The sequence below is a fragment of the Rhodamnia argentea genome, chromosome 7 (genome assembly GCF_020921035.1).
Source record: "Rhodamnia argentea isolate NSW1041297 chromosome 7, ASM2092103v1, whole genome shotgun sequence".
NCBI classification, from domain to species: domain Eukaryota; kingdom Viridiplantae; phylum Streptophyta; class Magnoliopsida; order Myrtales; family Myrtaceae; genus Rhodamnia; species Rhodamnia argentea.
The window spans coordinates 19,451,515-19,466,988 of NC_063156.1; the positions used below are offsets into that span (position 1 = coordinate 19,451,515).

At 39.4% G+C, this 15,474-nt stretch overlaps 1 protein-coding gene across 1 annotated transcript; it reads left to right on the forward strand.

Annotated features, from left to right (window-relative positions):
• The first annotated feature begins 8,149 nt into the window (after positions 1–8,149).
• Positions 8,150–8,797, forward strand: LOC125315992. The gene has a single exon (XM_048282630.1). The coding sequence runs from the start codon at positions 8,150–8,152 to the stop codon at positions 8,795–8,797; it is 648 nt and encodes a 215-aa protein (XP_048138587.1).
• The last annotated feature ends 6,677 nt before the right edge of the window (positions 8,798–15,474 follow it).

Consider the following 15,474-nt stretch of genomic DNA (forward strand, 5'->3'; position numbering starts at 1 on the left):
TGTCATTTGTGACAACATTATGAAAATTATCACTAATACTTCTTGTGACATTTCACGGATACTGCGGCTGCAGATCCTTAGATGTCGCCGAGCGGCACTATACGTAGGTGAAATTAATCCGCGCATAGTCCCTTATCTGCAAGATTCAAGATTTTACGGTGTTTATAAGTTGAGATTTGTGCAACTTGATTGGCATTTGATTACGGCGTTGGTCGAGCGATGGAGGTCGAGACTCATACCTTCCATATGCCGGAAGATGAAGTTACGATCACTTTGTAGGACATTACGTTGATCATAGGGCTTTCCATCGGTGGACTTGCGGTTATCGGCCCTACTAGTTGGAATTGGAGCGCTCTTCGTGATCAACCGCTTAGTGCTCGGCCAGCTCAATTGCGTGGCACACAAATAAATTTAAGAGCGGCTTTCCTCGATCACTCACCGTACTACACCATGCTAGGGCATTCATTCTCCACTTGATTGGATGATATATTTTTGTGGACAAATCGGGTGCCCGAGTTAGTTTGCTATTTCACCTACTATTGGCGAACATCGAGGCCCTACGCAATACAGTGGGAATTTAGCACCACTAATGTGGTTGTAATGGGAGCTAAGCCGTGCAACCGATCCATATGCGAAGCAAATGGGCGATGCCCTACATGTACCGCAGATTTATGCATGGGAACGTTTCAAATGTATCTCCCCTAGTCCGACTCCGGTGCTCCTTTCCCAAATATACCTTCCGGTAGTCGATATGTGACATATTGTCATTTCGGTTCGTGCGTCATTAATTCTTTGTAGTACGTATAATACATGAAAATCTGAAGTTTTACGTTTCTGCATTTGAAGTCGAGACCGAACTATAACCGACATCCCCATACATACCGTGGCACATCTGCGTTACCAACTTGATTGAATGGAATCGGAAGATGTAAGTAATGATAGCAATGAGAGGGTTTAATATCATGTCACCTTTTAAATTAATTTTTAGTTTTAGGTTAATTTGATATATTTTATTATGATAACAGATTGCTTGGGAGCCCTACGAGGGAATTGAAGCGGATCTACCAGATTACTGACTGCAGGGATAACACTGTTGGAGGGCAAAGGTCCCACTCATCCGTCATTGGATAGTTGAGTGGCACTATCCACACCGAATACTTCGGCGGTTTGGTTTGTAGCAGCCAATACCTAGGAATCATCACGATCATCTTGCCTTGCATGGTCTTAATAACACGCCACCCGGGACGGATTGAGCGAATAAGCACAAACGGTGGATCGATTTGTGGAACAGACGTGCCGAACGTATAGTCCGGGGTAGAAATACAACGGAAGCACTCCACTTTCATTCGGGATATATGGAGTGGTTCCGTCGACATACACTGAAGTGGATTTCTGTTACAAGAGCTGCAATGGGTTCAACGGTTTGTGCAAACACTTTCAATTTATTTCATTACTTATTTTTAAGTAACATAAATTATTGTCATTTGATAACTTTTGTTAATTTTGATATCAGTACTAGGGTGACGGCGTCAAACGGATCTTACATATCATGGATTCAGTCGGTCCATCTCCTAAGGCTTGGGAAGAAGTGATGACAATAACTAGGGTAATGTTATACGCTCATAATGAGGAGATGCGGCTAATAATGATGCTAGTATCCCAACCATCAACTACGGTAACACCCGTTGGGCTAAAGGAGGAGGATGACCCCCCTATGATTGTTCAATTGACCCGGAGAACTCCTTGAGCTCATCCAAATGATGATATCATTCCATATTCCATGGAATATCATACGACGGATTTCGCTCCCGAGTTCACTCCGGGGTTCAGCCAGCATTTCGATGTAGGGTTCACCTAGTTTGCTGGAACATTTGACGATCAACATCTGCAGACTCCGGCTAGTTCTCCTTTAGAATATGGATCCCATTTCTTTCATTTTTATCCAGTACCTCATACAGTAGGATATGGCATATTTTCACAAGATATGCCTTCGTTATCGACACATCCTACTCAGCCGGATCCTCGTTCTCTTCGGTATAACACTAGATCTCCCGATTAATGGAGACAACTTCATTGCGGAACAGGAGGTTATGTAGGAAGACGACATCATTAGTACATGTAATTGCAGTTAACTTGTTATCTATTATGAATATTCCATGTTTTTTGTATATCTTAAGCAATTAAATATTGATAATTATATTACAAGAATGAGCTTCAAAAGAATAAAATTATAAATCAAATATTATTGTTGACACCTAAATTTTGTCTATCTTTTTTTTTAGTCATTAATTAGGAACTAACCTTAGTTCCTAAGAAAAATAATTAAATCATCTTGCATATAGTTTGCACTCATTTTATTTTATTTTATTTAGCATGCATAATAAATTTACATTTTTATTGGACCGATGGTGGATGATCTGGACTTAAGTTTTCTCAATGAAACCTGCGAAGGTGTAAAATTTGAAGAAGCTCATAATGATCGAAACTACCATGTGATTCATATTCTGCTCAATAATTCGGTTATTATAAAATAGTGAGCACTCGATAGAAAAATCCCCTCTTTGATGTTTCTCTCTCTACTAACAAACTGTGAGAGGTGGTTTTTCACACGTTCAAATCCCAATAGAGAAGAAATATCAATCTTGCCAAATCATGGAGGTTGAGGATTATTAGGCGAAATATTCTGCAAGGTTTCTTTGTTTCAACAGATCAACTCAAGCCTATAAAAGGACATTGAAGGCTTCCTCCAAGGGAGAGGAGAATAGTGCAGAAAAGTTAGGGGAGAGGGGTCGTTGAAAAGAAAAGGGGAGCTTCGTCCATTGAAGTTCGGGAGGGTGGAGGCTTTCGTTGAAAAAGGGGAGTGTCCAAAGTGGTCCATGGTCAAAGAGAGAAGGAAGGAAGAGAGGTCATTTCATGTGACCACATGAGAGAAAACTAAGGAAAAAGTGAGAAGTCCGAGGTTGGTCAAACAAAAAAAAGGAAAGAGTAAAGAAGAGGGAGCTTCATTTAGCGAGAGAGAGAAAATGAGGGGGTGAGGGATTACTTTAAGCACAAAGAGACAAAAAGGCCTTCCCTTTTTCTTTTGCTTGACATCCATAAGATACACATGTCTAGAGAGTAGAGAATCGTGAGTTGTGCGATTAGGGAGGTTGTTTATCAAGTACAAACGTAAATCACGTCACTATGATTTCGTGGTAAACGTGTCTCCCATCTTCACGCTCATCCACCACGCGTCCTCCAATGCCTATATAGCACCATTCCATTGAGTGTCATCGAACACCACTCGGTCGTGCCGACATCGCCCAACTAGCTGCAGTCCTACGGTTGATCTAGTCCCGCTATTGCAACCCCGAGCTCGTCTTGTCCCAATCATGTCGTCACCACGTTGCCCGAGGAGTCCCTCATCTAAGCCGGAGCGGATCCGCACGACGGTTATTTCCCAAGCCAGCGGCAAATTCGAAGTGTTATCTGCGAATTGGGTTTAAAAAAATCAAAATTTTTAAAGCGAATTTGCGAGTTTAGTGGATATCTCTTTTTTAAAAAATATAGGTTGATCGGGAAATTTTATTTTCCTAATCCGCAACTTGCCATACGAGCAAGGGTTAGAGCTCAATTGTTAATCGTAGGATTACGAATTAAAGATTAACTCAAATATTCACGAAATATTTTCAAAATCGGTTGAGATATCCACTTTCTTGATTGATTTGATTGGCATAATATCTTTAGAATGAATATTCTCGTGCGTGATATTTAAAATTCTGAAAGATATTGCGTTGAATCAATTATCATGTTTAGATAAATTTGCATCCTTAAATTAGAATCATGTAAATATTTGCATGTTTAATTTAATTTTAGAATAATTTAGTTTAGATTTGCATTATAGGATAGAAGCATATTTGAGTTGACTTTCATGTCTAAAATAATTCATCTTTAATATGTTAGGGATTAGGCAAACTTAAACCTTAAAATATACAAGATAATTATCTTTAGGCAGAGTTTTATTTAGGGGAGTCGTTTATTAATCCGAAAATAAAAAAAAAATCAAAACAATCTTGCCATGTCATTTGCATGATAGGTTTAGATCATATAGAATCTGCATGTTTAGGTCTTTAATTCATACGTCATATAGTTAATTTAATTAGATTATAATCACATGCCCTCTAAATTAGTCATGTAGTTTAATTAAATTCACATGCATTCTTAGGATAGTTTGCATTTACTTATGTCATTGCATTTAGAATGATTTCATGCATTGCATTTAGTTTATTTTTCATTAAAAAGCGAAAATCCAAAAGCGAGAACAATTTGTCTTGGCGTATGCTTTCTACAATTACCTTGACTTCTGGATGTTCAATTAATTGATTATGCGATCGCATGATATCCTTTGTTAATGACTTAGATTAAAATCAATTAACGTTGCTTGACAAAATTCGTTTTCATGAAATAAAATGGTACCGAAAGAGCGTTAGAGTAATCTAGCGTAATTAAGTCCCCGGACTTAGAATCTCTAGTTCGTAAAATTTAGTTCTCCCGCTAATTTACTTAGGTTTCTAATCGACCTACTAAAAACGATTAGTGACGACTCCAATTCAAATATCTTTGCATGTTAAATTGCGATTTGATATGGACTTGGGAGAGTCCGAGTCGGGTTAGTTGAATAATTGACCCGATAATCCATTAGTCTAGAGTTTCAAATTTTAGGTCGCGACAATTATAAACATAGAAAACATATGAAATTAAAATGAAAAAAAAAAAATCAAATGGTGGATCAAGTGCCCAATTAGCGCGGGACAAGCGGGCTTCGGATCAGCACTATAAGTGCCGAACAAGCCACCCGCTCGGCCGACCGACGGTGTCACTGCGGAATAGCCCTCCGCTCGGCATTATGACTGGCGAGCGACACTTGATTTGGTAAATAAAATTTTTTTACACCTGATTTGGTAATTATTTTTTTTTTCACATGGTTTGGAAAAAAGCCCTCATTATGACAATGATAGTAGACTATAGTTGCACAAGTTATTCTTCTCCACCTTTTTACACAACAAATCTAAGAAAAAGAAAGAATTACTTGAATATTACATAACACCAGCTTCTTTTTTTTGTAGACCAAGTTCAAGTTGTTCTAATTTTTTCTTATGAGCGTGAACTTCACCTTAAATGGATAATCCTCAAGCTCAGGAGATAACACGGAAATTTCTACCACTATAGATTTAACTTCAAGTGCTAGACAAGATGCGAGTCAAAACAAAGCAAATGACCCAAATATGACGTTAACTGCACTTAGTAGTGTCCGGAATCGACGGGAAAAGTACACTAGAAGTGCCATAACTTTTGTACGGCGTTCACTTGAGTGTCATAACTTTCAAAACGTTCACTTAAGTGCCATAACTTTCAAAAATCGTTCACTTGAGTGCCATATTGACGTGGCAGCCGGAAAAGCTGACGTGGCACACTAGAAAAGTTACCGTAGCTCGCCGAAAAGCCGACGTGACACGCCGGAAGTTATTGTAGCACACCGGAAAGCCGACGTGGCATGCTGGAAAAGTTCTTGGAGCACTCAAGTGAACGATTTTGCTCTGAAGTAGCACTCAAGTGAACGATTTTGTTCTGACGTAGCACTCAAGTGAACGATTTTTGAAAGTTATGGCACTTAAGTGAACGTTTTGAAAGTTATGGCACTCAAGTGAACTTCGTACACAAGTTATGGCACTTTTAGTGTACTTTTCCCGGAATCGACTACGTGACTTGTGGCTAGTCCGTGTATGTAAGTTTGCTTTTTGTCCGTTAAGGAAATCTTTTATGCTTCAGCTTCCAAAAATTTAAACTTCTTTTTAGGTACTCAGTGTCCAATGTGTGCTAATTTAAATGAGTTGGCTAAATAACAAGGGCTCCCACAGCTGACTAATGACATAAGATCAATTCCTCACACATTCAAGTTCCAGAATGCAAAGAATCTACTTTTGGGCCATTCATTCGTATTTCCGGCTTGCATATTACTTGATTCACAAGACAAGTAGGGTATTTGATGAACTTGAGGTTTATCTTTTTAAGTTGGGTTTTCTCGTTTTTAGAAAAACACTCTAAAGTTATGTCCAAGTATAAAATCCAAAGTGGCCCAAGAAAAAGTTGGCGCCGTACCTCTAGGCATTACTAACCTCAAAGGTTGATAGTTGGAGGTGAGTTCATTTAAAGCTCCATAACATTCACATTGATGATTGAACATAGAATTCAGTCGAAGGTCCTACAACAGTGACCCGCTAACTGTAAGATCAGTAGAGTGGTGACGTCGTTATTAAGCTGGTAGTTAACGCATCAAGCCAAATGCGAAAGCAACCTCCTATAAATGTCTTGCAAATCACACTTCAATAGACGAAAATAAGGAGATCAGTATTGAGTAGTTGACATCTCCGCGCATTTGGATAGATCAAGACAATTCATTAAACTTACGGAGGAACGGCGCACTATAATTTTGTCATTAGCGACATCTATTTCCACCCACTAGAGCTTGGTAGAATTCTGAGTTCGTTAATTTGCGAATATTGTTCGTGTTATGATCTTCTTAAGTACGTTAGGTCGTGTAAGCAACCTGCTTTAATTAGTTAAAAGTCCAATATCTATTTCTTAAATTATTATCCTACGTCAAATACGGATTTTCAATGGGCATTATATACATCTAGTCTCTCTTCACCATAAGTCCATTTGATTGAAATGCAAGTCATTTAAAACAAGAAACCCATGAAGGGATGAAATGAATCGAGAGGAGTCGAATTTGAAGACTTTGGTTCAAGCATCTAAAAGCCCGTCGCAAGAATTCACAGTGCCAAAACATGGTTTCATCACTAGAATTCAATTTGTCAGGACTAAAGTATGTTGTCGTTAGATATGCCAAACATCGAATCTTATCGGGTTTAAGTGGCTCGAAAATGGGTCTGATCCAATACTACCCATCCGAGCCCCCGTTCTTAGCAAGTTTCCCTTAAATTTGGGGAATAGCATAACGAGAAAAAGCTACTTAATTAAAAACATAATATGTAGAACATAAAAAACAATTAACCATTAAGAAATTATCAAAAGATCTGACAAGTCATGCTATTAGTACACATGTCTTGGTAGTATTCCTAGTGCTAGAAATTTGATCCAATTTAGCAGATGGGATTACGCTGGGAAAAATACGTTATATAGACTCCTACGCTCGTGATCACTAAAAGAATTGAGAATATTTAGACCCACCAAGTAACGTGGTGCTGCATGCTCAACTAAAATTTTCGAATCATCACCACTTATCAACTCTGGTTATCATAAAACACAGCTTTGATCCTATCTAAAGAGATTTTCCTTATAACATTAAACGAAATTGGTTTATTATCTTTGATGACCGTTTTACTTCTCAGCAGAATTTAATCAACATTGCGAACAAGACAAGCATTGTGTAAAACAAGAATTTCTTTGTAGATTCCCCCATGTAATAACCAAATGGAAACAATAAAACAGAAGATGAAAAGTGAAAACAGAAACCTGAGAAAAAAGCAGTGCGAAATGAGTTGAAAATGTGTCCGAGTGAAACCCATTCTTTAAATAAATAATAAAAAAAACCCATTTAAACACATTTTAGTTGGGCAATATCGTACAACTCATTTCAGTCCATCCATAAAATTGAAATAACCCATTTGAAATCCAACCTGACAAATATCAGTTGAAAAATGAGTTAATGACCCATTTTACCACCTCTACACCCAAGTGCAAAATATGAGTAGAAATGGGTATGTCATAGACCCATTAAAACTCATCTTAGCTTAGAACTGTTAAGGGTTGGGCACACCTTTGACAGTTCAAACCTTAAGAGCCATTTTGGCTCAAGAAAGACCCAGGTTAGTATTTATTTGCGAAACTAAGAATCAAGAAAGGGTTTTGCCATGTGAGGGAGAGGTTGAAATTTCAGAATCAATGGGTGGTGAATCCGCTTGGAATTGGTGATGGTTTAGCCCTGTTCTGGAATGATGATGTGGGGATAGAAATCCTTTCTGCTACAAATGACTTCTTTGATAAAAAATACGAGGATCCAACTTAGGGTAGGCCCTTTAGGCTAACTTGCTGTTATTCACCAGCATCCTACCAAGAGAGGCTAAGAGTATGGGATAGAATTAAACAAATGAAATCAGTATGTAACCTCCCTTGGGTTTGGATTGGGGACTTCAACGAAACACTTTGCACTTGGGAGAAAGTTGGTAGGAGGGAGGCTGAGAATTACGGGATGCAATCTTTTAGAGAACTACTAGAGGATTGTGAAATGATGGATATCGAGAGTAAGGGATGCGCTTTCACCTGGTCCAACAATAGAGAAGGGGAAAATGTGGTGAAAAAAAGACTAGATAGAGCTATTTGCAATCTTGCCTGGAGGGTTGCTTTTCCATTAGCTAAGGCCTTTGCGTTTCTTGCAATAGGGTTAGATCACAGCCCCATTTTACTTTCCTTAACCACTGAAAAAATGAAAAGGAAGAAATCCTTCAAATTTGAATTGTTTTGGCTAGAAAGCAAAGATTGTGGACACATAGTTAAAGAAAACTGGGAGGAATCAGATAGAAAAGGAGCTAATATGGCGGAAAAATTAAAAGCTGTCTTGGTTGCTTTGGAGAAGTGGAGCAGGAAAGAGTTCCCAAATTGCAAGTACCAAATTCAGAGGCTTCAACTTGAGCTCCAGAGGATCACAAATGGTCGTAACTTACCTGTGGATAGAAGTATCCAGAAAGAGATTACTGCTCAAACTGAAAATTTGTGGTGGAGGGAAGAAATGTACTAGGGCTTAAGGTCAAGAGTGAATTGGCTGAGATGGGGGGACAAAAATACCAAATTTTTTCACGCAACAACTATCCCGAGAAGGCAGCGAAACAGAATATCGATGTTGAAAATGATAGGAATCCTTCTCTTTTAAAGGAGATAACTTCGGGTTACATCACTGAGTTATATACCTTAGCTGGCCCAAGGAATTCCGACCCCGCACTTACATAATGGTCCAAGATTGTCCCTGATGAAGCGAATGTAGAACTAGCTGCAGATTTCACCATATAAGAGGTCCGGAAAGCAGTATTCGAGATGGGATCAGAAAAAGCCCTGGGACCAGACGGACTTAATGTCTACCAGCATAATTAGGAGTATATTAAGGTTGGAATCTTCAAGGAAGTCAAGTGATTTTTTGATATAGGGAGAATGAACCTGGAGCTAAAATATTTTGAAAGTGAGAAACCCCGAGAGGGTCGACCAATTTAGGCCCATAAGTCTATGCAACTTTGGGTACAAAATTATCTAAAAACTCCTAGTAAACAGATTGAAAAGCTGTCTGCCCATAATTGTTATAGCGGAACAGAGTGCTTTATCGGAGGAAGACAAATCCAAGATAATATTCTGATTGTCCACGAAATACTGCACCAACCGAGAATTCGAAAGAGGAAGAATAGGTTTCAAGCCATACTGAAACTTGACATGAAGAAAGCATACAATAGAGTTGAATGGGATTTTTTAGAAGCTTGAATAGTCAAGATGAGATTTTGTGCTAGGTGGGTGGATAGAGTAATGAAATGCATAACCTCAGCCACACTTAGTGTGGAGCTCAATAGAGAACCATTGCCGTACTTCCAACCTTCGAGAGGTATCGGACAAGGTGACCCTATTTCCCCATATCTGTTCATTCTTATGGCAAACACTCCGTCTATGTTGTTGAGGAAGGCAGTCAACTAGGGGACTATTAAGGGAATCAAACTGAATAGTCTTATTGGATGACTTTCACTTTCACTTTCACACCTCCTGTTTGCGGATGACTCAATATTCTTATTGGATGGTAAGCTAATTGAATGTTAGAATCTGGCGATGATCCTAAATCGATCTTGTTATGCCTCGGGCCAAGAGATTAATCTAAAGAAATCAGGACTCTATATGGGTCTAAACTACCCTTAGTGGCTCCAAGACAGCCTCGCAAATGCTCTATGACTTCTAGTGATGAGGAAAACAGGGAAGTATAGCTGGGTCTTCCTTCCGACTGGGGGGAAACTAAGAAGCGGATGTTTTCGTGGATCAATGCGCGAGTGAACATGAAGCTAGAAGGATGGAAGAAAAATATGTTTTCAAAGGCTAGAAAGGAGACCCTAATCAAATCGGTGGTCTAGGCTATCCCCCAGTATGCCATGTCGATTTTCAAAATCCTAAAGTCTATTTATAAGTCGATTGAAAGGAGGATAGCTTGATTTTGGTGGAAGAGCAGTGAGAAGAAGGTTAGTTTGCATTGGCATAAGTGGGAGGTCTTAAAATCAAGAAAATGCAATGGAGGGTTAGGTTTCGGAGATATGGCTACTTTCAATAAAGCCTTGTTGGGTAAACAAGCTTGGAGACTAACCCAGAATCAAAACTCCCTATAGAGCAGAGTTATCAAAGAGATGTGCTTCCTATGCAGAAGCTTCTTACAAGTTGAGAGAGGCATGAGACCTTCCTAGGGGTGGCTGAGTATTCTACATGGCAAAGAAACCATTGTAGGTCGGTGCGTGGGTCTAGAGGAACAGGGGAGGCAGTAAATATCGGGGAGGATTGTTGGCTTAGGAGGGGAATCATTGGTGGTCCGACAAATAAATCGAATCCTTTGAAAGTTTCTGAGTTAATTCTAAAAGACGAAGCAATGTGGGACGTCGAAACAATCAAACTCCTATTTGATGAGGAAATAGCTAAGGAGATCCTCGCCATTCCTATTAGCCCTCTACCTCCCGAAGACAAGTTGAAGTGGACTGAAAATGCAAGGGGGCACTTCATGGTGAAGAGCACCTATAACTCTTTAAGAGAAAAAGAATCAAAACAGAGCACGAATTTGGCTTCCACTTCGGTTCAACCATCAAGAAGACTTTAGAATGAAATTTGGAAGGCTAGTATCCCTCCTAAAGTTTGGATCTTTCTTTGGAATACGGCTTACAACACCTTACCTACCGGAGACAACCTCTTTCGGCGAAACATAATCCCCCACCCACTATGCCCTATATGCAGCCAACAAGCAAAAACATCAGAACATTTATTCATCTCCTGCTTGTGGATGGAACCTATCTGGAGGAACCACAGTGTGTGGCACCGTTTTTCACTGGTCCATCGCATGGATGCATGGATCTAGGCCATTTTATATGACCCCAACAGTGCAGCTATGTTTCATTTGATTGCAGTCATCCTCTGGTGCATCTGGAAGTCAAAGAAACAATTTGGTGTTTCGGGGTAAAAAAGCTGTCATGACCCGAACCCTCGTAGCTCGAAAACATCCCTTCTGGCCATGACCGTATACGGTTCTCCAGGATCCAAAAGCCAACAAATTCTTGCGGAAGCAGAAACTAAATCCCTTACAGAAACAAATAACATCACGATGACTTGGGACGGTAAAAGGCAAACTTATATACATATACACATATCCTTTACAGTTTTCCAAACCTAAGGCTTCGGAGGCCTTTGTACAAGCCTATGACCACTACAATAAAAAGGTCAAGTGGTCAAAGCTTACTATACTTCAAAAAAGAAAACACTCAACAAAAGGCAAGAGACCAACTACCCTAGGCCCCATCCTCGCTAATATCAATTATAGAATCTACAGCTTCCTCCTCCTCCTCATCAACCTCGGGTGGCTGCTCCGCATCGGATGGCTCTACAATCTCCCCATCCTCTTCTGGCACCAAGACCTCCGGGTCGGGCTCCAAGCCTTTAGGACCAACATCGGGGTGCACCACTACGCCGTCCGGAGGTGCAGCATTATTAGGGTCCCATTCCCCAACTCCATCGTAGGGGATATCAAAACCCCTCAGCGGACCCACCAACATATCCCCGTGGCGGTATGTCCATGCCATGTACGTGTGGAGCTTCCAATAAAGCTCTCCTACGTCCACCCGGATGGTGGTAGCGTGCCTATAATGAACCTATCTTCCCCCACCGGATATTCTGTCACCACTTACTCCATATCCCGGGGGATTCCGAATCTCCGGGGCGGATCATTCATGGTCGAGGCGGAGGGTCTGAAAAAGGATAACCCACGATGGGGTGAGAATAAATTTCAGTAAGAAGGTCCCTAATCCTAGATCAGGGCGTTAGTGCCTCCGAACATGTCCTAGGTCAACAATTCCCAACAATTCCTCTCTCAATCAATAATTCACAGAATAAACGTCATTCTTTCTCCCAACTTGCTACACCTTCGTAAAAATTCCACGTTACTCGAAAGCCTGCGTTTAACGCCTCAAGCTATAATATAAAAATTCCACGTTACTCCAAAGCCCGCGGTTAACGCATCAAACTATCATATAAATGGACAGACTCGCGTAATAACGCCTCAGGCCATTATATAGTCCGGACGCGCGTAATGATGCCTCAAGTCACTATAACCCGCGTAATAATGCCTCAGGTTATTATCCCACGTTTAACGCCTCGGGATAAAATAATACATAGAACTCCGCGTTTAACGCCTCGGGGTAAAATATGGTCTTATAAATGCGAACCTCGCGTCATAACGCCTTAAGGTAAAATTCCGTACTTTACTTTTTTTTTTTTTTTGGTAAGGTAAGAGTGTATATAACTTTTCAAAGCGCCATTCACAAGGAAGAGACCAAACACAAAAACCTCGTACCCATTAGTACACAAGGGCATGTCTTAATGGGTGCAAAGGTGTAGCGGTCTATCAAGATACACAAACTGAAAGTGCATATACCAAAGAAGCCAAAGAGATGGCTATGTAAGAGGGAACGGCCAAAACAGCGGCCAACCAAGACAAAGACTATCTAACGGGTCATAGATACCGGCCAAGACAGCAGCCAAAAAACACAAGGAAAATACACTAAACAGCATCGGGGCAATCTTCAAAGATAGAGGATGGGAGCCCCCAATTTCTTTGGAGTCGCCTATTACGAGGGTGGTCTTGAACATGACCAAGAGAGATACTCTTGTCTCTCACAACTTTGACAAGGTGTTTGATAATAGCCGGCACAAAAAGAGGCTTGTCTCGGAAGAGGATATTGTTCCTTTCAGTCCAAATGATATGACATAGGGCACTGAGAGAAAACCTAGTAATGCGATGGTGAAAAGAACGGTCTCCAAAAACTTGCATAGCCCAACGAATGAAGTCATCCCAATGACGGTTCTGCCAAGCTATGTCGCATTTCGTAGCCCAATATAATGCGAGAGAACCCATAATAGAGCATCCAAGATAAGCCTAGATTTAACAATAATTTCGTACTTCCGCTCGATTATTTCTCATAAAGACCATATAATAACAATAATTCCTCAATCGCTTCTTCATATACCACACGGTCTCATAGAAACCTCCCGATCAATCCATCTTCACCACATGATCTTGATAAATTTCTCGATTAGCGGATCGAGACCATACGATCTCACCAAATTTTCTCTAATCAAAGATCGGGACCACACAATCTTTCTAATATTCTCAACCATTCGATCGAGACCACCCGATTTAACTATACTGAATAAATATTCGATTGGGACCATGTGATTCACTCACGTTAGATAATTAATAAATCGGGATCGCCCGATTAAATCATACTAAGCCATTGGCCAATCGGCACCACACGATTAATTTATGCTAATGCAATAATTAGTCTACACCACACGATCAATTTATACTAACGTGGCAATAGATATATACCGTACAATTAAAAAATTATGCTGATGTGCAATTAATATGTACCATATAATTAAATTATGCTAACGTGGCAATTTATCGGGACCATACGATTTAAATATCCTAATGTGCATTTAATCTCTACAATAGGATTAAAGTATACTAAGGCCACAATTAATCTTAGCCATGGGATCAATCTTCATAAAGCAAGATTAAATCTAGGCTATCCAATAAAAGTATCATAAAGCGGGATTCAATATGAGCCGCACGATCAATCTTGATAAAGTCACTTTCAATCTTGGCCACCCAAATTCAATCATGAACTACTATTCACTTCAAGAACACAATTTTCTCTCTCGTCCTTCTCTCCATTTTTGGCCAAGGCAAGTCTCAAGATCAATCCACCCAATTTTTCACCAAACTACTCAATCTAAGCTCCATTAGCATTCTAGTTACCTAATCCAAGCTGTCGCGACCTAAAATTAGGCTAACGGATTATCGAGTCAATTGAATCAACTAACCTAATTCGGACCCTCCCAAGTCCTACCGAATCGCAACTTAGGTTTATTCATGAAAAGATATTCAATTGGAGCCGCCACTAATCATTTACGGAAAGTTGATTAGAAACCTTAATAAAATAGAGGGAGAACTATTTTATTTTCGCGCACGAGAGAAAAATGGGTTCGGGGACTTGGTTACATTAATTGGAAAAATTAATGCCCTTTCGGTACCAATTTCATGAAATATCCCTTTTTGATTAATCGATGTGATTTGAATGATTTTGATTTTTTTGAAAAAAAAGTGTAATATGAGACCATATATTATGCGCCCGGAAGATGATTTTTTGGTATTTTCGACAATAAAAAAAACGTTCAAAAGCATTCAAAAATTTGAACAAAAATAAACAAAAATGCCCATAATATACCTTTAATTTCCGATTTTTTCGAAAATCTTATCATTCCCAAATATCTGGGCTAGAGCGAGATTTTATCCACTACATCCTCGAGGATTCGAACCAGTATGCGGATATGTGTATAGAAAAACAACATCCCTTTTGCCAAAGGGTAGAACACGAATTTCTATACTAAATCACCATCCCATTCCACGAGATCGTGGCTAAGGCGTGTGATTTATTTTTCCGACGGGTCTAGGCATCAAGGGGAGCATATATTATGGGCATGTTTGTTTAAAGATGTGCAAATTTTAAAACAAATCAAAAACAAACAAGCACGACAAAAATAAAATAAAAATGAAAATCAATTGAGCTTGAAATTTTGAAAATTCAAAGAGGGGTGGCCGAAAATATGGCATTGGGGATCCACCTTTCCTCATCCAAAAACTCGATCCATTTTTAATTTGAGAAATTATCTTTGAGATTTGAAAATTTAATTTAGATAATTCTCAAAGAAAATTCGGACTTTATCCAATTCGACCAAACGTTATCTCTAACATTCAAATATCATCAGGAAAATCATGAGAGGATAAGATAAGATATAAGCCAAAAAAAAAACAATCCACCTAACTTGCATATCGGAGATAACGATCGAGATCAGAAACTTTATCAAAGAGCAAGCCAATCATCATCCAATTAAAAGATGCTAACTTATCGGATAAGGTTTGGTTCAATCAATTATTATCCACGTCATGAGATTAGATAAATTACCAAAGATAACATGATCATCCAAACAAGATAAAAATCAGGACAAAATTCATCCACCAACACGTTGGATTCGGATAAGCAAGCTACCTATATGTCGAAAAAGACCATGCTCCTGTTAAAAATTCTGATTTGTATTCAAATGAATTCACTCAATTAAAACTAGTGAATGATTCTT

What these genes read in the sequence shown, in the direction of transcription:
- LOC125315992 (XM_048282630.1), top strand. Translation starts at nt 8,150, where the DNA reads ATGAAATCAGTATGTAACCTCCCTTGGGTTTGGATTGGGGACTTCAAC.